The following is a 26083-nucleotide window of genomic DNA, read 5'->3' as shown; positions in this document are numbered from 1 at the left end:
GAAATTACAACTGGGCCGAATGGGCCTATTTATACTAATGCCCACCACTGGTGGGTGTGAATTAACCCGGTGGGTCCTCCCCTCCTATCAAAGCATTTGAGCACGCTTGCTTTCTCAGTGCGTTTCACTTGCTTCACTCTGTACTTACCAAGAGTCACTCGCCTTCTCTTGACGATTGTGCGCTCAGCAATCAGTGCTTTTCTTTTCCTTGCATTCATTCTGAATGCTACTTTGACATTCTCGGCTAACACTTGCGCATTCGCATCTATGAGCGCAGCGAGCTCCTGACTTGACCATTTAGCCTGCTTGGCTGCTTTTCGTCTGCTGTGTTGCTCTCGACGGTACCTTAGTGCCATCCGCACATGCTGAGCATGTTCGGTGGCCTGTAGTTCGGGTAGACGGGGATCGTCTATCTCTAGTTCGGTAGATCGAATGCGTGACGGTTCCTGTGACATGTCGTGTGTGACACTTGCTGATGATTGGGTCGAAAGCACACACAAACTGGCTGAGGCCCGTTGTTCAACAGATAAAACTTCTTGATATGGCTTGCGGCGTATTGTCGAGTAAGTATTGTTCCATCCAGTTCTGATAAGACATACGGTCCTTCTTTTATTTGTCAAACAACTTTATAGGGCCCACTCCATTTATTTGCAAATAGTTTTCCCCACTGGGTTTCCAATGCTTTATGATAAACTAGGACTAATTCGCCCAACTTTAACGGTTCCCTGAGTCGATGTGCCAAGCGTTTGTCCCAATACCGCACCGAGACCTCTCGTGATTTCTTCATCTTCTCAAAAGCTTCCTTCAGTTTATCTTCCCGTGCTTCAAGTTGCTCTGCTCGCGCTTCCAATAACTCGGCTGTTGTCTTGATCCTGTCCCAATCCACTGTTAGAAAACTTCCTAGCTCCTGATCAATTGGTAAAACTGCTAGCTGCCCAAATTGTAGTTCGTAAGGTGAATATCCAGTCGTACGTTTGGTTGATATTCGGTCGGCAAAGGTTACAAGAGGCAAATATTCCTTCCACTTCCGACCGTCCTCGCCGCACATCTTTGTTAGAGCATCCTTTATTTCCTTATGTCCCCGTTCCACCATTCCTTGCGCCTCCGGGTAGTACGGCGTAACTATCCTAAGCTTTGTTCCTACCTTCTTCATTGCTGTTTGTAGTTCCTTCTTGAATTCTGCGCCTCCGTCCACCGTTACTTCTTTTGGAACACCGTATCGATAAATCCATTCTGTCGTGAACCAGTCTGCAATTTTACTAGACTTCAAGCTTGCCAATCCTACCGTCTCCGCCCATCCTGAGAAATCGTCCCTAGCTATAACCAAGTATTTCCATTTCCCTGCTTTGATATGTACCGCATCCATGCTTACCTGTTCAAATAGTGTTGACTTGTACGTGGCTTTCCCTGCCTCTTTTTGAAGGACTCGACTTCGCTTCTGACAGCTCTTGCAAGATTGCACCCACTTCCTAATGCTCTTTTTCATCCCTTCCCACCAATACCTCAGCCTTACTCTTCTGTAAGTTTCACCCATTCCTCGATGTCCTAGCTCTTCGTGTAGTGCCTTCATTATTTTTTCCTGTATCCTTGAGTCCGTGATGATTAATTGACCATATGGGTTGTTCCGTTTTTTCAGTTGCCCCTTCTCCACGTAGTAGTTAGGTGAACGCCGCTTGAGCTTCTGAAATTCTGTGTCTGAGCATCCTTCTGGTCTTGCCAATGTTCCCAAGTACTCTTTCATCTTTTTCCAGAATCCCGTTAAATGATCTTCTGTGTTGATTATCTGTGGTTCTAGTGTACTAACCACCTTTGCGCCGAATCCCGGATGAGGTTTTACCCAATTCTCGTCTTCTATGAATTCCCGGATTTCCTCATCAGTGTCCGTTTCTCGTCGTGATAATCCATCCGGCATGGTGAAAGTTTTACCTGGCTTATGTACTAGATCAAAAGAAAAAATTTGGATAAAGGCCACCCATCGTGTCATTGGTGCGTCCGGAAGACTAGGAGAATTTATCATTTGAATTAATGCCTTAGCATCGACCTGTAATTCAAAATGTTGTCCCCAGAGTGTTGTTTGGAGATTCTTCAGTATTTTCGCCACTCCACAGAGTTCCAATTTTGATTGCGCATACTTGGATTCATTTTTAGTGAAGCCTACTGATTCGTATGATACCGGCCTTGCTGTCCCTTCCTTGTCTTCTTGCATCAGAACGGCCCCCGCCGCAATATAACTTGAGTCCACGGCTAATACAATTTTTCCCGCGTTTCCACTATAGTCGAGCTTCTTTAATACAATTTCTTCCCCCACAATTGTCTTCAACGTCTGGAATGCCTTCTCACAAGATTCGTCCCACCTAAATTCCACGTCTATCCGTGTCAGTCTTCGCAGAGGAGCCGCGATAGTTGAAAAATCCTTGATGAACATTCTGACATAGACACAGAGCCCTAGGAAGCTCCGCACATCCTTTTTGTTCTTGAGCGGTGGCCAACTTTGTACCTTATTGACCTTCTTGACCGAAATAGTTCGTCCTTGATTAGAGACCACATGTCCCACTATGTCCAGAGCTGGTACGCAGCACGCAAACCTCTCGCCCGATATTGTCAGCCCTGCTTCTTCTATTCGGAATAAAATTCGCTCCAGTGTAATTGCATATTCCCAGATGAATCTTCTGATACCTGAGTTTTCCTTCAATGGTTCCCCTCCGTAATCCGTCCTTGGTCCTTTGATTCCGCCATCGTCAATGAATATTCCTACGTGCTCCGGAAGCTCTGGTTGCAGTATCCATGTCATCTGGGCCTGATAAACTGCCACCGAATTGGTTGCTCCTTGGGGTAATCGAGTGAGCTGAAGTCGTCCTAGTGGTGTCTCAAAAGTAGTTAGAGGTCTTGAGCCTGGATCCAGTTCTTGTTCATCATACCCCCCCATAATGTCTCCCAAACCATAACATGCTCTTCCCGCAAAAGAGTCTACAAATTCCTTGATCTTTGGTGGTAACCCCGCATCCTTAATTGTGACTTTGTTAAGCTGTTGCAAGTCATGTACTATCCGTAGTTTTCCATTCGATTTTGTTACACAGAATACCGGACTAGAATAGCTTGATGTTGACTGCTCGTATAAACCTGTCCGAATCCGTTGTCTTACTAACTCCGTGAAATCTCCAATAATTGCTTTTGGTATAGGAATGGGTCGTTGTTGCCATGGTTCGTGGGGAATGACTGGAATCCTATATGGCTGACCGTATTCGTGCTTGAGTATCCCTCGTTCGTCCTCATTAAAGGCTATTGCTTTTTCTCTTATTACTATGACATGTTTTAATAAGTCCAGCTCCTATTTGTGTAGCCAGTTTGGTGGTCCAAAGTTAACGGTTTCCAGTCGTTTCGCTGTGATTCTTTCTGTCTCCTTGAACTCGGGCGGAAATGGGGTCAGAGGCGTATTGTAAGGGTTTCTAGATAGTTCTGGTCTCTCCAGAGGAGGATTTAAGTCTTGCGGCATTGGTTGATTTACTGGCCTGATTTTCTTGGCTACTCCTTTATATTTAGCTGCACTAATGGTCTTCTCCATATTTTGTAAGTTATTTGAGGTAGAAAGTGGTGATAAGATTTTGTTTAGTTTTCCTGGTTCACTTGAGCGCATGATCTTTTATCTCTTATGCTTGTACTTATTCATGAATTTATTGATGTGACCCACCCTAACCCTCAGCAAGCAAAGTTAATTGCTGCCTACACATCACACATTTTTTTCTTTTTCTTTTTATCTCTTTTTTTTTTTTTTTTTTTTTTTTTTTCTTCTGGTTTACATATTCTTTTCTTTTCTTTTATTACTTGCTTAACTATATTCCACTACTGATGCAGTTGCTTTCCTAGTCGGTAGAGCAAGGTGAAGGAAAAATCCGTGTAGTCTTGGTTCCTACCGCTGGGTATGGTCCGGCATTGTCGGCAAAAGTTGGAAAACCCTCAGCCAGGGGTGTTGAACCTTATTTGGCCCACCTCCGTGTCAATCGGAATTCAAATTCGTATTTTTATATTGAGCTGTACCGCTGTCGATGTTCCCTGTATCCTCTTTCTCACCACCTCCTCGGCATCATCAATAATTCGTACAACCCTTCATATCGTCGTCCTTGAATTCCACTCAAGCTGCTTTCAATGATACTGTGGTCCCATTGACTATCCCTATGTCGATTTCTGTGCAACTTATCCAGGTGAGTTCTCAAAAGATCAGTATTTGAACGCCTCGTCCTGCCCGGCATTGAGTTGACTGTATTGGCACCTTGCCCTTTCAGATAAGGTTTCTATCCAGGAATTTGCTGCTTCGTTACCGCTGGCGAGATGACTTGACTCCCTGGTGAGTATAAGATTGTTTCCCCCCTTACCCTCATCTTCACAACGTTGCCGTCCTCCGTTCTGAGTCGTACAACCTTCGAAATTTGTAGTAGTGTTTATTGACCTTCTACTCCTTGCTACCCCCCTTTTCTTCTGCTTTATTTATTTATTTATTTATTTTTTTACACCATGAATAACGACCCTAACGTACCGCACGCCCAACCCCACCATGACAGTGACATAGAAGAGTTATCCCCTCCGTCCTATCATGAAGCTATCCGGGATCCTCATCGTCGAGCCCGTACCCGTCCCCGTCCGTCTCATACCTACCTTCTCCAATCCAATCGGGTCATGGCCTTAGCCATGGCTCCCACTCCTCCTCGTCCTCGCGTCCGCTTTTCCCCTGCTCGTACTGTTCCCTCGTCCTCGGCTTCCGTTCCCTCTGATCTGGTCCCTCCATCTGATCCCAACGGCACCGCCAGCCCGACGGTCTCGGCTCCGTCTCTTCGCATGTCTGCTAGTCCTCCAGCTACCCCCCGAATGCGCCCCGCTACTCCCCCGCCCCACTCCACTTGGGCTGAGCTCACCGTTGGTCGTACCCCACCCTCCTCCTCATCAATCCGGTAGTCGATCCTATGGCTACGAGCTCTCCGTAGAGACCGCTGCTACTGCTCCTGCGTCCCCTGTGTATCGACCCGCCGCCGTTGATCCTGCTTTACTAGTTGAGTTAACCCATTTTTGTTTTCCTTCTTTGTTGACCTCTGACTCCTTCCTTCTTCAGCCTTCTAGTTTCAATCCTGCGCCAGACAATACTGGCCCGTCTTCGTCCGCTGCTCGTCTTGACTGTTCTGGTTCTCCTTCCGATCCGGCGGCTCCACCACATGCGTCCTTCGGCGCGAGTCCCGAAGCCGCTGCTGTTAATCCACCACCTGCCAACGATCGTCCCATGGATCCTGAACCTGAACAAGAGCCTTATCCTTTTCCTGAGCCCGGCTCCTTGCGAGATGCCAGCTTCAGCGCGCGTTTCCTTGCAGCTAACTTTTACAACTTTCTCACCGGCTTCGATCGGGCGATGTTGTCGATTCCTCCCGGTCATCCTCACATGGATCAGCTCGTTATCCTCCAGTTGAACTCGAGTCTCCTCCGGGAATGGTTTCAGTTCCATTCAGAAAATTTGTAAGTTCTCTTTCCTTCCTATCTTTACTACTTTTCATTCCCTGGTTATTAATGCCCTCCTTCAATTCATGTATTAGTCCTGACCAGCCCTTTTTTCGCCAGGGTTGACCTGTTTGAAGATCCTTCCTCGATGATACACCTGGTCAATCGATACCTTTGCTTATCGGCCGCGCAGCTCCAAATAGTACTTGCTGATCGATGATATGACCCCAGCTCCTCTGCTTCCTCCCTCGCGAGTTTGTTTCCTTCCTCCTTTTCCCTTATTGATGATGAACCTTTCCTAAAAAAAAAACCTAAACCCCAAAAAAAAAAATCCTTCTGTTCCTTAAGAATGAAAACGACCCAAAAAAAAAAAAAAAAAAAAAAAAACTTCCGTGCTCTTGACTTGATCGACCGATTGTACTAGTACTTGCCCCTGCCCGATCTACCTTGATTGTCTCCTCCGTCCTCGCTGCCTGCTTCTTTGTCCTTGTGCCCTAGTCCTGATCGCGATAAAAAAAAACCTCCGTTGTTGTAGCCGCTATCCCTGTCCCCCGCTAGCTCCTATATTGCCGTGTTCGTGCCTTGTCTTGTGATCCAACAAAAACCTGACGCCTTCCAACCTCGCTTAGCTATCTGAGTGTCCTGTCCGGTAATTCCCCCCCTTTTCCTCCTATCATCTGTTGCCCGCTGCAAGTTACTTGCACACCCAGGCCAGCTATCAGAACTTTATCTCCCTTTTTATCCTTTATTGTTTTTATTTACTTTTTCTTCAAACCTTTTGTTTCTGTTTTCTTGACCTTCATTTATAACTACCTATCCTTTGAAATACCACTTGGAAATTTCTTTCCCAAAAAAAAAAACCTGGTGAAATAACAGTGAGAGTAAAAAGCCTGAAAAAGAAAAGCAGAAATCCATTAGTACAAACAAGGGTTTTTTTTTTTTTTTTTCTATTTTTTCTATTTTTTTTTTATTTTTTTTTTTATTGTTTTTATACCTACATAGCACACACATATAGTGTGCCTACTTTCTCAAAGAAATGCTGAATACTCCCAGTCCTTCCAGAACATCCGATATTCCCAGCCCAATCGATTTTGCTTGTCTTTCAGAGCCCATTGGAAAGCACTCCAGTCAAGCTTCCCAAAGGTGAGTACCATTTTTGACACCACGCTAGCTAAGAATTCCTCCTCTTCCATATCTCTTTCTCTAACTTCCTCCCACCTTTTCTCCTCTTTGACCAAGTCTTTTCCTTTTTCAGTGCCTAAATATAAGCCCAACCGCTGATCCTTCCGAATCCACCAATCTTCCGGCCAGATCGTATCATTATTTATGTATCCTAGTGTACCGCCCCAGTCCAAGAGCTTCATGAATCCTATCCAACCGGCCGTGTACCCTGGAAGTTCTGCCCATAATCCTTCAGCCAGCGAGCCATAATTCTCGGGGTATTTAATCAGAAATTCCGCAACTGGCCATCCTTGATTGACATAATCCGCGTTCACCGCCACACTCATACACCAGCCATACCCAATTTCCGCCTGTCCTGAATCGTCCAACTTGGTCCATTCGTCATTCCAACCATCTATTGGTATCTGTCTTGCAGGTGTGTTCCAGCCATCTTTGTCCGACCAAGGTATGATTTTATCCTGGAAAGAAATGTCCGTATAAATTTCACAGTTATCTGTTTTCCGAATCTCCTTGTCAGAGGTAACTAATGCTGAAACTGATCCAAATTCTAAATTTTGATTTCTTCCATTTTTAGCTAGATTCTCGTTTGCCAAATAGCCCCCCGCATCCGTTCCGTTGTTACTGTCCAGAGTCGTGCCGTCATCATCCGTCCACTTGCCACTGTCAGTTACGTCCTGGTTTAAAACCTCCTCCTTACCTGCTGAAGCGCCCAAGGTATCCCCGTAGTTTCCCGTATGTATGCTAAAACATCGATCCGCAATTCTCCGTGGTGGCGCCATTTTCCATCCTGGAACCTTTGGAGAGCAAATTGGTATACATAATCGTTCGCCGTCCCCAAGCTCGTAGCTCAGAATTTCTCCTCGTGATTTTGATAACTCCAAACGAACCTTATGATCGGCCAAAAATGGCCTACCCAAGACGGTGTAGACTTTTCCGCGAGCTATGAAGAAATTTGCTGCTTTCTCGTCCTCTTCGTCAATGCAAAATTGAATACCTTCCGCTAATCCTACGATTGGAGTTGAATGTCCGCCTATTCCCGTGATGTTCATGCTGATTTCCCTGGTAGTTAACTGCAATTTGATTGACAAGGTTTCCGGCATAATGTTCATCTCCGCTCCCGTGTCGACTAACGCTTTAACCTTTTGTCCTCCAATCCAGATATCGACAAATCCTAATGGGCACGCATACGTTAATGAAGGCCTGACGGTATCCTTGAAGTTGAAATTTTGATGCTTGTTTATCACGAAATCTTCATGGTCGCACCTTCCCGAGTTCTGACTCCGGGCCGCCGGTTTACTCTCTTCGTCCGCCAGGTTCTGTAATTCCTGTAAAAACTTAGGCGCAATGAGGAGAAGCTCTTCCAAGGTGAGTGTAAAGCTTTGTTTCAGAATCTTCCTTTTCAATCCCCCCCCAACTTTGGTTTTGTCAACCGTTTTAACTTCCATTTCCTTAGCTAACTCGTCTTCCTTGCTTTTCTCAGGTTCCTTGGATTTACTGCTTGTTGGCTGCGGTATTTCTCCAGTTTCGCTCTCGTCGTCCGATTCACCTTCTACCCAAGCTCCAGGATAACTTGATCGTCTTTTTCGTCCCTCCGCCGGCTTTTTATTGGCTTCCTGATTTGCTGGTGGTGCTTTGCTACTTTTCTCTGCCGGTTTCCCTGCTTCTGGGTTAGGTTGTGATTGCGGCGGTGATTTATCCTTTTCTTTGTCGCCAATACGCTGGGATCTTCTCAACCCAAAACCAATCAAGTTTTCCTCATCGTCTTCGCCGTAGTGAACCGTTGGTGGACTCCAAGCTTCCCATCGATTTGTTGATATCACGGTTGCCGTTGGTTCTTGTTGAGGTTCCATTTCGCCATCTCCAACCGCCATATTCACCTGCTTTTCTGCTTCCTTGACATTCAATTCAGCCCTCTCCGCATACCGCCTAACCAGTTCTCGAATCGAATCGCCAGTATCTGATGGGATCATTTCTCTATTAGGATAATAATAATTTGGGCCAGACTTGAAAACCCTCCTATTAGTAATATCCTCGTTAAGATGCTTACAGAACATTACTGTATGTTCCAGTTCCTTACAATAATAACATTGAATCTGAGGTCGTGGAAATGGTGGTCCTCCTGGTCCTGGCGGTCTATATCCTGAGCTTGGCGGTCTTGGTGGTGATAAGTGAGGTGGAAATGGTCTAGAATTTGGATTGATGTTCAGATTGGTATTCAAATCGGTACGTAATTTCTTTATTTCCTCTTCCAGTAATTTGACCTTGTCTGTGGAAGCATCATCCCTGGGTTTGACTTGAACTTCCTTCTTGATTTCTGGATCCTTGCTTATACTCTTTCCTTTTACAGCTCCTACATCCAGATCCAGTACCGATAACGAAGCCTCCACGTATTCCTTCAACTGTTCCAGCTTAGGTACCAACGCCTTTCCGTCCTTCGTTTTCCGTAACTCCTTTTTGTGCGCCAGATCCCGTGCCACGTCCCGTCGTATTTCCATTGAAATTGCTTTCCAAAGTGGTTCCCCGCTCTCCGCGTTCAAATTCTCGTATCCCATCTTCTTCAAGTACGCCAGTATCTCCTCAAGTTCGCCAACAAATTTCCGGTATTCCTCTTTTGTCTGAATTCCGCCCTTACTCACGTGCCGGTCGACCAATGTTGGTATTGAATCCTTGTTAAATCGTCTCCGTGGAGTAGCCCGTCCCCATTTACAAATAAGCTCCGTTTTCAGTAACTCCCAGTCCCGATTCTCATGGCCTTCCATGTTCTCGATGCATTCACTAATCTTCTGATCCCTGATAAGAAATGGTAGCTGTAACGCCACATCTTGCCCGCCAGCCTTTTGTACTGATGCTATCTTCTCCACTCGTTGGATGAACAACTCTACTTCAGTACCATCAAAGTGTAAGTTCATTTTCTTTGTATCTAAGACAACACCTTTTTCTTCATCCTGTAACTTGATTTCGGCTCGTGATCTGAACTGACTTGAATTTGGTGTTGATCCAGGTGTTTCCCCCAAGCTATCCGTGATTCCTTGAATGGTCGTGTCCCAGCCAACTGTTCTTCCTGTGAATGGTGTTGATGTTGCAAATCGAGGCGATGGTCCTTGTTGAACTGGAGTTTCAGGTATTGGTACGTCTTGTGGTGATTTCTTCTGTCCTAATAGTGTGGCCATCATCTCCCTCATTTCCTTCATTGCATCCTTCATTTCTGACATCTCCGCTCGCTGTTGTTGAATTATTGCTGACTGATCTTCGATTGGTGGATCCAATATGGATGACTACTGAACTTGAGTTGTCTTGTGTTCCTTTATTCCAGATGTTTGGGAAGTGCTTCTGAAAGACCTTGCTGATCAGTTCTCTTTCCCGCAGCTGTCGTTCCTCAAAAGTCCTCTCCTTGTCACTCAAAATCCTATCCTCGCACGTCCGCAATCCTATCCTCGCCGTCCGCAATCCTATCCTCGCCGTCCGCAACCCTATCCTCGCCATCCGCAATCCTATCTTTGCCGTCCGTAATCCTATCCTCGCCGCGCGTAATCCTATCCTCGCCGTTTGCACTTTGATTCACACCTGGTATGTTTTCCACGATTGGTTGAAGTTATAGTTGTTCTAAAAAAAATTGATTGAATTGATGATATTGATGAAGGTTTTGGCCACTGTTGGGACACCAGATGTAGGACTCCAGGGATGGATGGGTAATCGAAGTTCCTTTTGAGGGGGAAATAAATTGTATGAATAGGTTGAAAGGCTATTACAATCTACGGGTGGTTTGAAAGACCTGCCCCTCTAATAGTACTATGCAAATAACCAAGAGTCTTGTAATCAATATTTAAGAAAATGTGGCAGATTCCAAGATAGCTCTTACTTTTATATAGTAATCTCTATCAGACCTAAATATCTAATTCAATGTGTTTTTAGACCGGTTATAACTAAGGATAACGTGGTTTGTTATGGTGAAGTTCCTCTACTGTTGTTGCTGTTATAATTTGTACTACTACTTCTACTACTACTACTACTACTAATATGCTAATAAGGAGAATGGGTTGTTGGTTGGTTGGTTGGTTGGTTGTTGGTTTGTTGGTTGGTTGTTGGTTTGTTGTTGGTTGGTTGGTTGGTTGTTGATTGTGGGTTCTACTACTGCACTAACACTCTACTGACTGACTGACTCTACGCTACTCAAGACTACTACTGCTAAACTACTACTGCTAAACTATCTTATGTGACCAGACCTCTGTAGGTTGATGATCCCCCCAAAAAGAGAAATTATGGGGGGGAGAAGAGCTCCTTTTATAATGAAGAGTGAGGGATTTTAGCTCCAGGGGAATGTGTTTGAGAGAATTTAGCTGCAGGGGATCTCAGTTGCACAGCATATGTACACCTGTACTGCACAGCCACCCAAACAATGAGGGAATTATGCTGCAGTGACACTATTTGTACACCTTATCTGCCTGCATATATTGCGCTGCCTGATGTCATGCGTTGCTATGTACCCAAGCCACCTTCCATATCCTTCAGAATATGTTGCTATGTAACCAAGCCACCTTCCATGCACGCTGCACCCAACTAGAATACTCCTCCTTTCCACGATTTGGGGGTCAAAGCCTCTCTCTGGTCCTCCTTCCTTCCTCCTCCCTCGTCCTCGTATCCACGTCGTGTATTCTTCCGTCCAATCCGCCGCGGTGACCAAAGGGTGTTTGTATGTAAATGTTGTAACTGTTGTGTAAGATTATCTCCTCCTCTTGTAATGGGTTCCACCTGTATGTAACTGTACTATCCCAATACCTTTGCATATGTCCTTTTGGCATTGCAACAGGCACAGAACACCACACCGGAACAACCCGGATTGTTCCGACCTCATCGAGGGAGGTACATATTTACTCCCCTTGATGGCCGGTTTGTTCCAGGTATTGAGAGGGGTATATACTCCCCACAATGACCGGAACAACCCGCTTTCTTCCAATCATCAACAAGAGAACCCCCTTTGATAACCGGGTGGATTTGACGGGGGAGTGGACCGGGGGCGGCGTATGCCTTTCATGACTTTTTACAGACTCTTGCGGTGTATGCCGCAGCAGTTTGGGGCGCTAAAACTGGCTGCGCACTGCGAGAGATCAAATTTTAGCGCCCCAAAAATACTGCCCGCGGTGGAAATGCTCTAAGCGCCCTAATCCGGACTAACTTAGCGCCCGGTGCGGATGGTCTCACGCCTACGCTCGGGGGGGGCTAACTCAACACAAGTCCCTCACATTGGAGGGCCCTGGTACAGCCTGGGCTGGCGCGAAGCGCCCTCGCGCAAAGCGCGACCTCGGAAGGAGGGACTTGGGACTAATGTCCACATTTTGGCCTGAGGGTTTGAGGCCTTTTGGTGGGGGATTTGTGCCATTCCAATTTTGACCTTGTTCCCAAACAGCCCCACACACACCCTTTGGACCATGAGAATCCTCTGGTTCTTCCCCATCTTTTGATGCTACACTCATCCCTGAGAACCCAACCCTTCTCTTTCCATGCTCCTTCAAACCTTTGGTTTTGAAGGTCATTCTGAGCTGTATCATGTGAATGTATTGAAAAACAGTACAGTATTCAATTCAATCCCCAGGAACCAAGCTCTGTTTTAGATGTCTTACCCAATCCAGCTTGTGCAACAGATTTTCACTTTGAGGACAGGGACTGGAAGCCAAGAAGCTTGGCTGTTCCACCCCTTCATAGCTTCACCCGGGTTGGAACAGTTTTTGTTTTGTGAGGGGAAAAAGAAGACATATGGCTAGAAAGCCACAAACAACCCAAACCCTCAAGCCAAAATTACAACATTAGTTATAAGCCTCTCCTACAGAGAGTCCCTTTGGGACGCGGGTGTCCCCCCCTCCGTTCAAGAGGCTTAGTTAGGCTAGGGGGGGGGGGGGGGGGCGAAGGGCCCGCTTCCCAAAGGGAGGGACTTGCATCCAAAGCCGGCTACAAGGGGGAGAGCTACCAGCCAAATGGCTGGGAGGTGATCTCACCCCCTCAATTCACAACTAGCACTTCAAAAAACATCTTGCCACCAGCACCATTAGAAGCGGAAGATTCCAAGCACATTTATTCCAGCTTGAAATTCCCAAGTAGCTTCATCCCTTCCAATGAATCATTGTGTAAATAAAATGCCACTGTACACAATCCAACTTCTTCTCAAGCCCGGATATCCCAACGGATGTCTCTGGTGTTATATACATAACCAAGTATCACACAGCAGAAAAAACAAATACATATTATCTATGTATTTAACATCAGCACCTGGCTGCAGCAAGTCAAAATCCTGTGAGAGGTTTCATGGTCCGATGATCCAAACAGTTCTCCACCTGTCAAGCTTGACTTCACAAAATGAAAGAAAACGGCCAGCTGCAAATTGCAAGCAAATTTCACACCAATTTTTTTCCAAAAAAACAAGGAAAAGATGTGTCAGCAGTCTGCTAGTCAAGACAGCGCAGAAAGCAAAAGATTACGGGCCGCTGTGAGTGAGAGCGGCCTGCAACCAAGCAACCCCTACAACTAGGGAGCGCACTCAGGTTTCCCCCCCGAGTGGGCAGGCCAGCCCAAGTGAAGCATGACTTTAGGCTCACCAACCTCAAGTGAGTGAGTGAGCGATACCTGGGCATCTTCTAATAAGATTCCCAGGTGGATAGATCGTAGAGTGTTGATGCACATCAAACCACAAGTTAACCCAGCATAGCTGGGGTATAAGTATCAGGGACTGTTCCTACCAGGAATAGTCCCCAGATCAGTTACCAGACCCGCTTCTATTGTTGCATTCAACCACGCACGCCGTGCACAACGATTGGGGTTTTTACTTGATCCACCTCTTTCTCATTCTCATCCTTTCCGCACTCGACCCAACTCCCGGTTCCACTAGGTAAGTTGGGCCTTTTTCCTTTCTCTCTTCCCTGTCCTAGACAGGACCATATCTTCGAGTCCCTTGGACTTTGGTTGTATACGCTCAACCAGCCCCTCCAGACGGAGGCGCGGCTTTCCTCCTTGTGCTGCAGCCAAGTCGAGCTCCGACAGAAGTCGTGACAGCTGAGACCAGCTGAGAACCTTAGAATATCTCTAAGGTTAAGATTCAGAGCGCGGCCACAATAGAGAACCGCCCTGACAAGATGCCTGAGAAGCAAGGCTACAACTTTGCCAATTCAGAATTGTTCTTAAGGGCTTGGTTTTTGCTCAAATGACTCTTGAGCTTAAAAATGGTGAAAAGCCATTTTCTCAAAGTGCTCAGGCCACGCGGATGACTTTGGAGCTAAGCCTCTAGGCTCTCCTACGGAGAGTCCTTTGGGACCCCTGTTTGAGAGGCTTTGTTAAGCTTGGGAGCACAGCAACCTCCAAAGGAGGGACTTACATGCTAAGTCAACTCCGTGGCCTGAGAGCATTTCAGCTTTTGGTGGGCACTTTTTCATAATCAACCTCACACGCTGAGATTTTGGTTTTATTTTTTCATGTTGACTTTTTTTTTTGGGGAAAAATAATAAATGTTTGTAGTGTCAATGGCATATCTGTGCTAGGGATGGCACTTCGTACCCAGGTACCCGCCGCGGGTGCGGGTACTACCCTAAAAGCAGGTCAAAGCAGGTACCCGGGTACCAGAAGTAAGGTTCCAATCCGGTGCCCAGGAGCTGGATATCACCCATCCTGCACCCTGACCCTGGTCTTATCCGGAATCTGGGCGGATTTTCCCGGATCTGAAAGCAAGGGGCATTTCCCAGAAAAATTACCAATTTGATAGGGTATGCCGGGGATTCCCCGGTAGAGTGCCCAATTCATGCGGGCTTGACGGGTATTCCCCAAGAAAAAACCCTATTTTCGGGTGCTTTCTGGGGTTTACCCGCATAAATCTTGCTTTTGGAGTGCTGTTCACTATCCGACCAGATTCCGGATCTCTCAAGCTCAATCCCAAACCCTGATCCGGCCTGCGGGGTTTCTGGATTTCTCCGGATCTGCGGGGTCCGGATTGGAACCTTAACCAGAAGGCAGGTACCCGGGTGCATGTAGCGGGTACCCGTGGGTGTCCACACTAGGGCTGGACCCCGGGTGATACCCAAGAGCCTCCAGCCCTGCTGTGGTAATACCCGTTGGGAATACCCAAGGAGTAAAACCAGAGGTTTTGCTCCCGTGGAAATACCCGCGGATAACGGGTCGGGTAGACGGGTAGATGCGGGTATTTTCCGCGGCGGGTACCCGCGGATATACCCCAGAACTATAGGGTATACCCGCGGGTACCCGGTCTCTTACGCCTATTTATCGGACTTCGGGATGTTTATGCCTGAGACAACTTCCCCAGGGCTTTGGCATCAGGTGTGAGCACCCGGATGCCTATTTGTGCCGTGCCTTGGGCGTTGTGGTGGGAAAACCGGTAGCCAAAGGAATTTTCAGTTCAATAATCTCACCGGCGCTCCCCTCAAGATCAAGGTTCTCAGACTGTTTTGTCTTCTCTTTTGTTTCTATTCCTCTATTCCTTTCCCCTTTCCTTTTCTTGGTCCTAACACAGTTTGTGCTGTGGGTTTTATTCCTTTCCTTTTTGTCTCTGATCTATGTCTCTTCTTCCTCCCCCTGGTGTGTCAGTTCTTTCTCATCTCTTAGGCTGTGGTTGTCTCTCCTGTCTGCTCTATTTCTCATCCTCCTGTGATCTGTTGTTCTGTGTTGGTTCTTGGTTCTCTTTCTTGTCTTCTTTTGTTCTCTTGTCTTTTTGTGTTGTGTTGTGTTGTGTGCGCGCGCGTGCGCGCGCAAGGAGATGATGAAATTTACGTGACATGTTGTCTCCCCAAGTCCAAGTTTGCAGAACTTGGAGGAGGGGAGCGGCATGGCATTCTGATCCGCCATCACGAGTCTAGAAGATTTTCAGAGTCCAGAATCCGAGTTGACATCAAAAAGAGTCCTATTGCCCCTCAAGAAACCTATCAACAAACCCAACCGCCGCCGAGGATCCAAACCCCGGCAAAACAACTCTCAAAACCACCTCCACAACACTATCACCCCAAAATTTCCGACTCATCTTTACAGACCGACGCGTGAGGGCAGCCACCAGGCACCTTTTCCCCCTCCCAGCGCTGCCGCCGGCCTAGCACCGGATGGAGCTCCATATAAGCGGCCAGATGGCGCAAAAAGTTGAGCACACCAGCCTTGCACCTTGCAGCGGCGCAAGGCCGGTGTAGGGTTCCGATCCGGTGCTACCCAACCGGATACCGGGTTGAGTTGGGTCACGGGATGGCTCCCAAGATACCGGGTATCCGGTCAGGTATCTGTAAAGCAGAGGAGCAGAGGACAGGCATTTCATTTATTGAATCCTCTGCTCAAAATAGCTTTTCCCTGCCTGAAACTATTGAAGTCGCCGATCAGGCTGGCATTTTGAGCGCCTGCAGCCCATTCAAGGTAGAGGATCAATCCGTCTGCTTGGGCAAACAATCCAAATTTCTCGTACCCTTTGGAGAATGGATCTAATCCGCCTTTGGTCTTGTCAATTTTTGTCTGCCATGTTTAAACTTTAGAATGCTGATTCATATACAGCAGTGGTAGTCTGTAGTACCAGGGGAAGGAGAGACAGTCAAGACGAGTCACTTACCAAGCCTCGATAGTCTGAGCGAATGGCTCTAGCCTGGGTATTCTCCTCAGCACGGCAACTGTCAGTCAAGTGAGATGGATGCTCTTACCAGGGGTTGTTGACCACCAGCTGAGGTTTCCCCAAATCACTTATCATCACGGCCGGCAAGAATATGCTAAAGAATTGTGGTTTCAGCACCATCCTCACGCGTCAACCGTTTGTTTTTGGAGTCTGAATCAATGGCAATTGGTTCAGGGTCTTCTACAGCGCATTTAGGGACCATTTCCCGGTGGTGGTGGTGATCAGAAAGCACAGATTCCCACCATCACCCATCAGAGCCTTAGTAGCTCAATTTTTGGCCATACCCGGCGGGTACCCGGCGTCGGAGCCGGATACGCCGGGTACGGATCTCGGGAAGGCGGTACCCGGACCCGGGGCACCGGATCGGAACCCTAGGCCGGTGTGCTCAACCCCTGAGACCAAATACCCGTTGGTCCCCGTGAGATCAGCAGAGTGTCCCGACTTTTATACCCGAGAATACCCGACGGGTATTTTTTGAAGAGAGTACTGCCGGCCTCGACCCGTCGGGTCGGATATCCGGGTATACCCGTCCACCCCGTCCTCGGGGTCCAGCCCTAGTCCACACAAAGTTTGATCCCCGGACCTGGCTCCGCTAGATCATGATACCCGCCGCCTGGTCTGTGCCGGACATCGAGGGGAATACACCCTCCCCTTGATGGCCGGCACACACCGGTCATCAAGAGGTTCGAGGGTCTCTCGATGACTGGCACAACACGCCGGTCATCAAGAGGGTCTCTTGATGAGCGGCACAATACACCGGTCATGGAGAGGACATCTCCTCTCAATGACCGGTACAATCTCCTCTCGATGACCGGCACAACACACCGGTCATCAAGAGGACATCTCATCTCGGTGACCGGCACAACCAACCGGCCATCGAGAGGAGATGCGGTCATCAAGAGGACATCTCCTCTGAATGACCGGCAGAGACCGAAAATTGAGGGGAATACCACCTCTCCTCAATGACCGGCGTTGAACGGAGTGGCTTGAAACTCCCCTTAACGAAAGGCAGACCGGTTGTTGAGGGGAGTTGTTAATCCCCTCAAACACTGGCAGGCCGGTCGTTGAGGAGAGTGTTTACTCCCCTCAATGTCCGGTACACACCGGTCATCGAGGGGAAGTGGTATTCCGTGATGACCTGTCTGCGCCGGCCATCAAGAGGTGGCCGGTCATTGAGGGGAGTCGGTATCCCCCCCAATGACCAGTCTGCAGCCATCGAGGGGAGGTGGTATTCCCCCCGGTGACCAGCCTGCGCCGGCCATCGAGAGTTCTCCTCTCCTCTCTGACCGGTGGGTCATCAAGAGGCGATTCCCTCTCAATGACCGGCACCGGTCATTGAAGGAATTGAGGGAGGGGACGAATCATCCCATGCTAGGCGCGAATGGCGGGTACCGGCGCTTTTTTTTCTGCGAAAGCAGACACCCGCACCCGCACCCGGCACCCGCCAACGGGTACGGGTACTGGGACACGACCACGGGTACCCGCAAACGGGTACCAGAGGCCATCCCTACCATCCATGTGGTTGGCCAATTGGATTAGCCTATTCCAATTGTAATCCAAGCTATTTAGTCCAAACTACAGCAATTTTGAAAAAGGATGGCAAAGGGATCTTCCATCCAGGGATTTTCCTCAACCAGCCAAACCTTGCTGTTAGTGTTGACGCAGGCTGATGCTACTGTCAAGCTTTGACTGTGCAGTGTGCAGCAGCAACCCATGATTGATACAGAATTCTCTTCTGCCCCTCCCATTTTTGAAAGAACTCAAAGGACTAAGAGGCTTGTAATTAGATAACATGTATATAATCTAATTACAAGTATCACAAAATGTAGAAAAGTAAAATTACCTAAGAGCGGAACAAGAAGCCGCTGTCTACTTTTGTAAGACTAAAAGTGAATTCCTTTATGGAATTCAGACTGAAGATGATCTTGATGATCTTCCTGTTTGCTGGTAGCAAACTGCATCACGCGTTAGCTCTTTCTGCGCTAGGATCAGGGTAATTCCAATCTCTTACTTGGATCAAGAGTTTATCTCTTATTGTCTGGCTTATTTAGCTTTGGCAAAACGGCGTAGGAGTTGCGCAACGGCGTCTAATAAAGAACACCATAGGTTCAGCTCCTTTAGCCTTTTGTTTCTTATGGACAAAGTGTTTACACTTGCTAAACTCACCTTTTTCCGTTTCTTCTCTTTGAGAAGATTCGTTGGTTTGTTCGGTCTTTTCCTGTGCGTCTTTGACTACAGGAGGGAATGAAGCTTTTAGCTGAACATCTCTACCATATAGTGATTGAACTTGCTACTCACCTTCAGTGTTAGCTGAGATTCTCTCTGCTAGAGGTATCTGACCGGGAATTTCCACATGTCGATTTTTGCGGCTTGCGGATGCAGAAACTGTATTCATCATTTAGATGCAATCAGTGTTTTCATTCCCCGCGGCACAGCTTTGGACTGCGGAATCTGGTTCGCTTTGCTTACCTTTTTCCGCAGCTTGTTGAGCTCCCAACACCCTCCTCAATTTATGAGGATGGTGTCGTTCACCTTGGCTAGTAATCTCACAATTTTTGCCTTGGTCCTCCTATAAACATCATTCCACCTGGATGATGAGGGCCACCCAGCCTGAAATCATTGTTTTGATATAATTTTGGGGTTTCTTTTTCCACCAAACCCGGATCCCTAGGAACTAGAGATGTCTATTTGGTTTTGGGTGGGCAGTTCAGATATTGGACTGCTGGGATTTTTGGAATTAGGTTTGTGAAAATCCAACTTAGATGTCATCAATTCAGACCCTAACTTTAGTAGCAAGGTTTGGCTGGGTGAGGAAAATCTATCCATGGAAGATCTGTGACCCCTTTGCCATCCTTTTTCAAAATTGCTGTAACTTAGCCACAGATGTTGATGCAAAGTGGCATGTCTGGCCCTGCAGGATCAAGCAAAATGGCAGGGAAGATGTCACACTTACCTATTTCCCCAAAAAAACTCCCTGTACACTTGTGATTCTTGCCATGCCTTTTGCCCCATTGGAATGACAAGCTCCTCAGCTGATGTTCCCTCACTTCAAACTCCTTGATATCCATCCCCTCTGGCAAGAAACATCCTGTGTGTGGTTAGATTATGGATATCTGTAACAAATCCACCCCTTTTGAGCCTGTGCAAGCTCAGGGAATTCCAAATTTTGAGCTCAAAAATGCCTGGAAGACCTCTTCAGAACCAGGTGGATTGGGCTAGTGGAGGGCTTCCCTTCAATCTGAAAACCCAGATTTTCTCAGATTTTGCAGGAAAATCTAGGCAGATCTAGGATTTGGGACAATGGAGCCCAGATTTCCCTGTGGAATCTGGAAAAATGAGGGGCAGTAAGCTAAAAAAACAAGGAATGATAGCGAGATATCAGGCTACAAGTCATCTGCTCAGTTTCTTTTAAACCAAAAACTTCACTTTTTAAATCAATTAGGGTGTTCAAAATTGATTTTTGAATATCATTTTACATAAAATCATAAGATTTATCAAAGTTTTGAGAGGCGCTTGAAATGAAGAGAACCCTCAACTTTCACCCCATCAAAAGTTTGGACATGAAGATCTTATGATTTTATGTAGAAAGTGGTTTGAAAATCAATTTTGAACACCACAAATTTTGTTCTAAAAAAACCTGTTTTTTTTGTAATAAAAACTCAAGTCGGTAGGGGTCAATGTGACATTGGAGAAGCAGCCTCTCCTGCGGAGACGCCTCGCGCCTCGGAGAGGCTTAATAGTACTCGCAAGCTCACGTTTACGGTTGGGACTAGCTATGAGAAAGGTACAATTACAATACATACATAGCCCGAACTTTAACGAAGTCCCTCCTTGCCTGAGGTGCTTTTCGGAGGGGGGCGCGTCACGCCCAGTACGGCGCAACTTCGCAAGCCATCAAATTGGGTGTTTGTATTAAATCAAATCAGGGGTACCATCGAGCAAATCTTCCTTAGCTCAAGCTGACCCGTTTCTCTCGAATCCCATGCGAGCCCATTGAAATCGGACGATTGAACTGCAGTTGTACCTTCGCCATAATTCTATCGAGGTGGAATTTCCGTTACCTCTCAACAGCTTTTCATTGAGATGAGCAACTGGGCAGGCTTGCCTCGTGCTTGCTGTTTTAAGCCTCCCTAACGCTTTAACTCCATCAATTAACCCATCATCTTAATCCGCCTTCCATTTCAAGTTGAGTCCAGGCCCTCCCAAGCGAGCTGCCTTTGAAGGGGCGATATACCTTTAAGTTGTAAACATACCGCCCATCTATTGATGTACTCTGTCAATATCCGTCAATGCCTCGACCTCGACCATGACAAAGGAGTTCTAACCGCAAGTTAGTTTCAAAAACACACCAGACCTTTCTTTCGCCTCGGCCATCTTCTGCCTCTCTTGCACTTGCCGGTGTTTCCCAGTGTGAGCCTTTATGCATTTATGTACATAAACTACGGAGTCAACAAAGTTTATGACTTGACCGCTTTCTTCTCCCTATTCACAAGTTTGTTTTGCTTTTGGGAGCTGACACTCCCCTATCTATAATCTGGCTTTGGATTGCCATTTTTTGGCGTTGTATTCTGGGACCTGGTCGATCATCAGTTGGACTTGCCGCATTTAACCTTTCGTGTTCCCCGCACAAGAGTTGCATCCACACAAACCTTGGGCCCCGGGCGTTGTAAACTCAGCCTTTCAACTTGGCCAACTCTATTCGATCGGTGGTCTGTTGAATATATATTTAACATAAATAAATAAATAGATAGACCCTATGGCTGGTATGTCGGACCGCACCCAGACCTTCTGTCTCTCTAATCCCTCTCCATCTCGTGCGACACGCAAGCACTCAGCTCCGATTAGCCCTTATCAGCCGCCGACAACCAGTTCAACCCATGACCATTCGCATGGTCGGGGTTCCCTCCTTCCCATGCCGCCTAACTGCCACGAAGGATCATGCTGGACCTTGGCATCGCTGAGGTGTCTCAGCCCCACCCCTGCTGAAAGTCGACCTCGAACAATTTCGGTTGAAGTCAACAAAGTCAGTCTAAGAATGGATGGTCGTTGGGCGGAAGACAAACCATACATTCTCGAGAAAACTTGGGAGGAGTGGGTAGATTTTAGAGAGTCGTGAGCCCAATCATCGTTTGGATTCAGGTGGCGCAACTTCATTTGGATTAATTTTTTGCTTTCTGCGCCACAGAGTCATTTTTCGATATCCAGAAACTGAATCCATTTTGCCCAAGCTCTCCAAAGGCCAAGGTTTTCTGGAGTCATTCTTTAACAACTCCAAGCGCAGCCACAATACCCAAACGTCAAATACGAAGGAATTGAATACTTTCCTAAATTGCCTGGTTGAAAGGTGTCCCAAAAAAGTTCTTCATTCCAACACCGTACACGCCTTTCTTCAAACAGAACAAATGAGAGTCGGATGTCATCAGGTGGAATACAACGATGATGATCTTCCCTTGTGCAGAATACCGCTGTCTACAGACATACCGAGCCGAGGAGAAGGCACCACTATTTCTTCTCATCTGGAAGCCTTCCGGTTCCCTGAGTCCAAGCAAGCTCCGTCCCTTGTTGCACCCAGTTTGAAAACGAAGACTTCCCAACCAAATCTTGCTTCCCGGCACATAAACCTTGGTTCTGAGGTAGAAATGCCTGTCCCGAATGAACAGTTTCCCTCTCACGATCGACGTAGACCTACACTTGAAACTCTGACTTCCATTGCCGAGCGTCCGCCACCACCAGGCTCAATACCGGATCTACAAAGCGGGCAGGTTGGTACCTTAAGCCGTACCCTAGCTGCGCCAAACGCTCGACTGGTGAACAAATCTCGGAATCCGCGGAGACCTGCCACAGGCGTAACTCGATCTCCTTTTCTGGCGCCTCCTCAACGACCCGCCACTTCCGATTCCAGGCTCCCTGCTGAAGCCATGCTGAAACCTACGATAGGCAAAGGCGTCCGCAGTCCATTGCCAATCGCCCCCATACCTGCGGGAAGACCTTCTGAACTTCCGCTGGGCATCGCCCGAGACGCTGAGGCCTCTCTACCGGCGAGGCCGCGCTTGAGGGAATTCAAATCGATGCAAGATATCAGGGCTACAGCCGGTAATGTCAAGGCCGCAGGACGGTCCGGAAGAAACCATCTAGCAGACCCTGGCCGCAACAACAGCGTTCCTGCTGCTGGGGCGTGTCCTCAAACTGCCTGGCGGGTTCGATCGCCATCCAGCCCTTGGCTTAGACATCAGCGAACCCCTTCAGATTCCAGCTCCAGCTTTGGCTCGTCGCAACTCTCTCCTATCTCCACCGTCTTAAGTTCACCAAACGTGACACCATCTACTTCCAACAACTCAACCACTAAACCGACTTCCAATCAGCCAATCAAGCCCAAGCTAGCCTATCGTCGCAGTGTTGATAGTCTCGGTCCCAATTCGATGAAAGTTGATGGCTCGAGTCCACTTAAAGCGGTTTCGGAGCGCAAACCAATTAATATTATTTTCCGCCCCAACGTGCCACTCGCCGCCCTTTACACTATCCCTCCCCGCCTTGCTAATCATACTACAAATCCTCCAAAGATTGGCAAACCCGTATCGACTTTCCCACAATCTCAAAAGCGTCCGCATACCTCCACAGGTAATGCCAGTGGCCTTAAGCCAAGCTCTCTTACGTTGAAGGTAGTTCATTTGGAATCGAAGACAAACATCATCTTGGCCGTTCAGAAAGGGCTGTTTTCTCTGGCTCAAATCAGGTCCAAGATTCAGAACAAGCTGAAGATGGCGGCTGATATTGAACTGCAGTCTAATTGGAAGATAAGATTGACGATGATTGATCAAAAAGAATTTGTGAGGCGTGGTGAAATCGGCCAGGGAAAAGGTGTGGATCGATCCGAAGACGATGGCTTGAAGGTATTGGAATTAATCAACGGGAAACCGACCGATTCAGCAGTCAAAAAGATTACCCTTAGAATTCAATAATTTCGGCTGCCTACATCACGTCTTATGAAAGTGTAGTTTAGTGTTAGAAGTCAGAAAAAGAAGTTGTGGCCCAAGCCAATATGACATTCAGTGCCTGATTCTCATATTCTTATGGGCTGTTTCCAAGTGGGTTTGTTAAGATATTTTGGGCTGTTTGCGCGTGGGCTTGTTGATATAGTTTGTATTTGTAAACATTGTTGTTTGACTCCATAGTTTAGTTGGAAATTTCCCAGCAGCAAAGAAAAGTAACCCCTTGCTGGTATATATTTTTGTGCGCCTCTGAAACTGATTCTCTCTGACCAGCTGTCCGTGATCGTATTGTGACCGCTTGTATTAATTCAGTACTAAACTGAGGGAAAAGCAGTCGCTGTTGCACCCTGCAGCGGTTTAAAACATGAGTTAAGTGCATGAAAATTTTGAGCGACCCTTTATATTCCAGTGGAGCACAGAAGCCTTAGATAAGGGCATGTAATTCAATTGAACAATTTTTTTTCGATTGTGGGCTAGGTTCAAATGGAAAGATCGCCAGGATTCACATCCTCTTCCTAAAACCAAGATCTCACATGTTCGAGATATCTATCATGACCGTAAGTCTCCGAAGACTGATTATTGCTGCAGATCTGATCACAAGACCATTCTCATTGAGTAAGCATCTTCCCCGTCGGCATCTGATCATTCCAGGTTTAGCGTGACAAGTTCGACAGGTCGGTGGAATGGGCGAAGCCAAGCCAGGGAAGTCCATTATCATGAGGATCAGTGCCAATAAGAAGAGATGTGGGTAAGCCGGGGACTTCTCAGTCAGTATTGAGTTCCGAATGGAGAGATGGAAACATGATGACTTACAGTACTTTTTCTCGATTTCTTTGACGGCAAAGCCCAACGTATCTTGATAAAGGCTAAGCGCTGCCCGGTTCGTTTTGCGAACGTGAAGAGAAACATATTTGGCTCCGAACACGTTTCGCATGGCCTTTTCTAAGCGAGGAAAAAACGTTCATCAGGGCTATGCTTTGAGGAAGATGGTGTCTTTCTTATCCCCAGGATGACAAACAATATACTCACGAGATTGTTGCATCAATTTATTTGCCAAACCCAGACGACGATAGGTCCTCAGAACTGAGATCGACGTGACATGACCATGAGGCTCATCGGTAGGATCCTCTTCCCTATGTTCCAAGATATTGTTCAGGTGAATATGAACGGCAGGGAGCAAAAGGAATCGAAAATTATAGTCAAATTCCAAATCAACAGCTTGACGGAATTGGTCAATAAAATTACATCTTCGCAAGAATATAGCCTACAACTCTTCCCTTCTGGTCGACCCCGACAAAAGAAAGTTGAGGCCAAGTGAGCAGATGATACATGTCTTTGATATGGCAATTTCCCAGTGGGAAAGAACGTTAGTGTTGTATCGTTAAATGTTGAATATCTCTCTTTCAGTGAGATAGAACCCACAATATTTCATCTGATAGTTTTCTATTCAAGAAGGAAAAGAGCGATTGTGTAGTAAGCGAAGGGTGGCACATTTCTGTTCTTTATCCGTTTGCAATTGGGCAGCTGTTTCCAAATGTAGCGCGGATATTAGTGCTCTAACCTGGCAAATTCATCAGATTGCAATGTTGCATTCTTGACGGTCGATCATTGAAGAGAGATGCATGAGAGAGCGATGAATGAGAAATGAAAGATCAGCCAAGATAATTCGCCGAACAGCTGCAACGACCAATCGACTAACCCAGGTAAATCAGCGACCTACGCACCGATGACCAATTGACGAAATTGAGGGTAAGTCATACTGGTTGGTTTGTTGAACTGAAGGATGAGGTACAATCAGCCGTTGACTTACTGTTGCTTGTCTGATGTCCATCGTTGACAAAATGGTTTCGAAGGGATGCCGGTGAGTTGCGGCGGGCCGGGCACAGTCACAAACAAGTGTTCCCAATTTCTCCTCCGCGCTCCAAATTTGGCTGTTCCACACCGCTACGGCGCCAATTACAAACGATATTTGCGTTTTTTTTGAAACTTGTTCCAAACTTTTTTGGCTTCGTTAGGAGCCGATATAAATTTAGGTGATATAATCATTGGTTAATTCAATGAAAACTACAAAATTCAACATAAAGCCTCCAAATATTTTTTCTAGGCAACCTACAATACTGGTCTCTTCAATTATGAAGTCAGATTCAACTGATTCACCCATATTCAGTACTGTAGTACCATTATATCGCTTTTGACCAAAACAAAGCAATATAATGGTATTATGGTGCTGAAGATGGATAAATCAGTTAAATCTGACTTCATAGTTGATGAGATCAGTACTGTAGGTTTCCTACAAAAAAAAATTGGATTCTTTATGTTGAGTTTTGTATTTTTTATTGAATTTACAAATGATTATGTCACCTATATTTATATTGGCTCCAAACGGTTCATTTTTGGTTACAGAATACCAGCCCAAAATGGTTTCAAAAAACCCTCAAATAAAGTCACAATTATAAACCGCTGGTGCATTTGGGTTCACTGTATCTCCAGAACTGGGACGACCGCACAGAACTTGAGCGCAGGTACAGCCGGCGCATCCCTCGCGATGTTGTTAATGTTAATGTGGCGGCGGGAGTGGCAGCCCCCGGGGATAACTTCCCCTCCATGAGGACCCAACAGGACACAATCAGAGACTCATTATGTACCCAATAGCAAATTCTGTAATTGCTATAGTCTTACTTCAAGATATTTTCTTTGGGTATTGTTTAGTCTTACTGCAAAATATTTTCATTGGGAGGATCTGTGAAAGACAAAGGCCCCCGAGCATGATTTAAGCCTAATGCAAAACTATTCAGGT

General features: G+C 46.7%; 2 protein-coding genes across 2 annotated transcripts; one reads left to right on the top strand and one right to left on the bottom strand.

Moving 5' to 3' along the window:
• Positions 1-21053: 21053 nt before the first annotated feature.
• On the top strand, positions 21054-23256 carry PtA15_15A408 (uncharacterized protein; the record flags this gene model as incomplete). The annotated part of the gene is made up of 2 exons (XM_053163611.1): positions 21054-21409; positions 21483-23256. The coding sequence occupies 2 exons, from the start codon at positions 21054-21056 to the stop codon at positions 23254-23256; spliced, it is 2130 nt and encodes a 709-aa protein (XP_053027569.1).
• Positions 23257-23939: 683 nt separating this feature from the next.
• On the bottom strand, positions 23940-25117 carry PtA15_15A407 (uncharacterized protein; the record flags this gene model as incomplete). The annotated part of the gene is made up of 8 exons (XM_053163610.1): positions 23940-24046; positions 24100-24228; positions 24316-24419; positions 24532-24619; positions 24709-24729; positions 24848-24879; positions 24986-25002; positions 25097-25117. The coding sequence occupies 8 exons, from the start codon at positions 25115-25117 to the stop codon at positions 23940-23942; spliced, it is 519 nt and encodes a 172-aa protein (XP_053027568.1).
• Positions 25118-26083: the final 966 nt, after the last annotated feature.

This window comes from Puccinia triticina, chromosome 15A (genome assembly GCF_026914185.1).
Source record: "Puccinia triticina chromosome 15A, complete sequence".
In the NCBI taxonomy this organism is placed as follows: domain Eukaryota; kingdom Fungi; phylum Basidiomycota; class Pucciniomycetes; order Pucciniales; family Pucciniaceae; genus Puccinia; species Puccinia triticina.
This window is presented reverse-complemented; position numbering and strand designations above follow the sequence as displayed.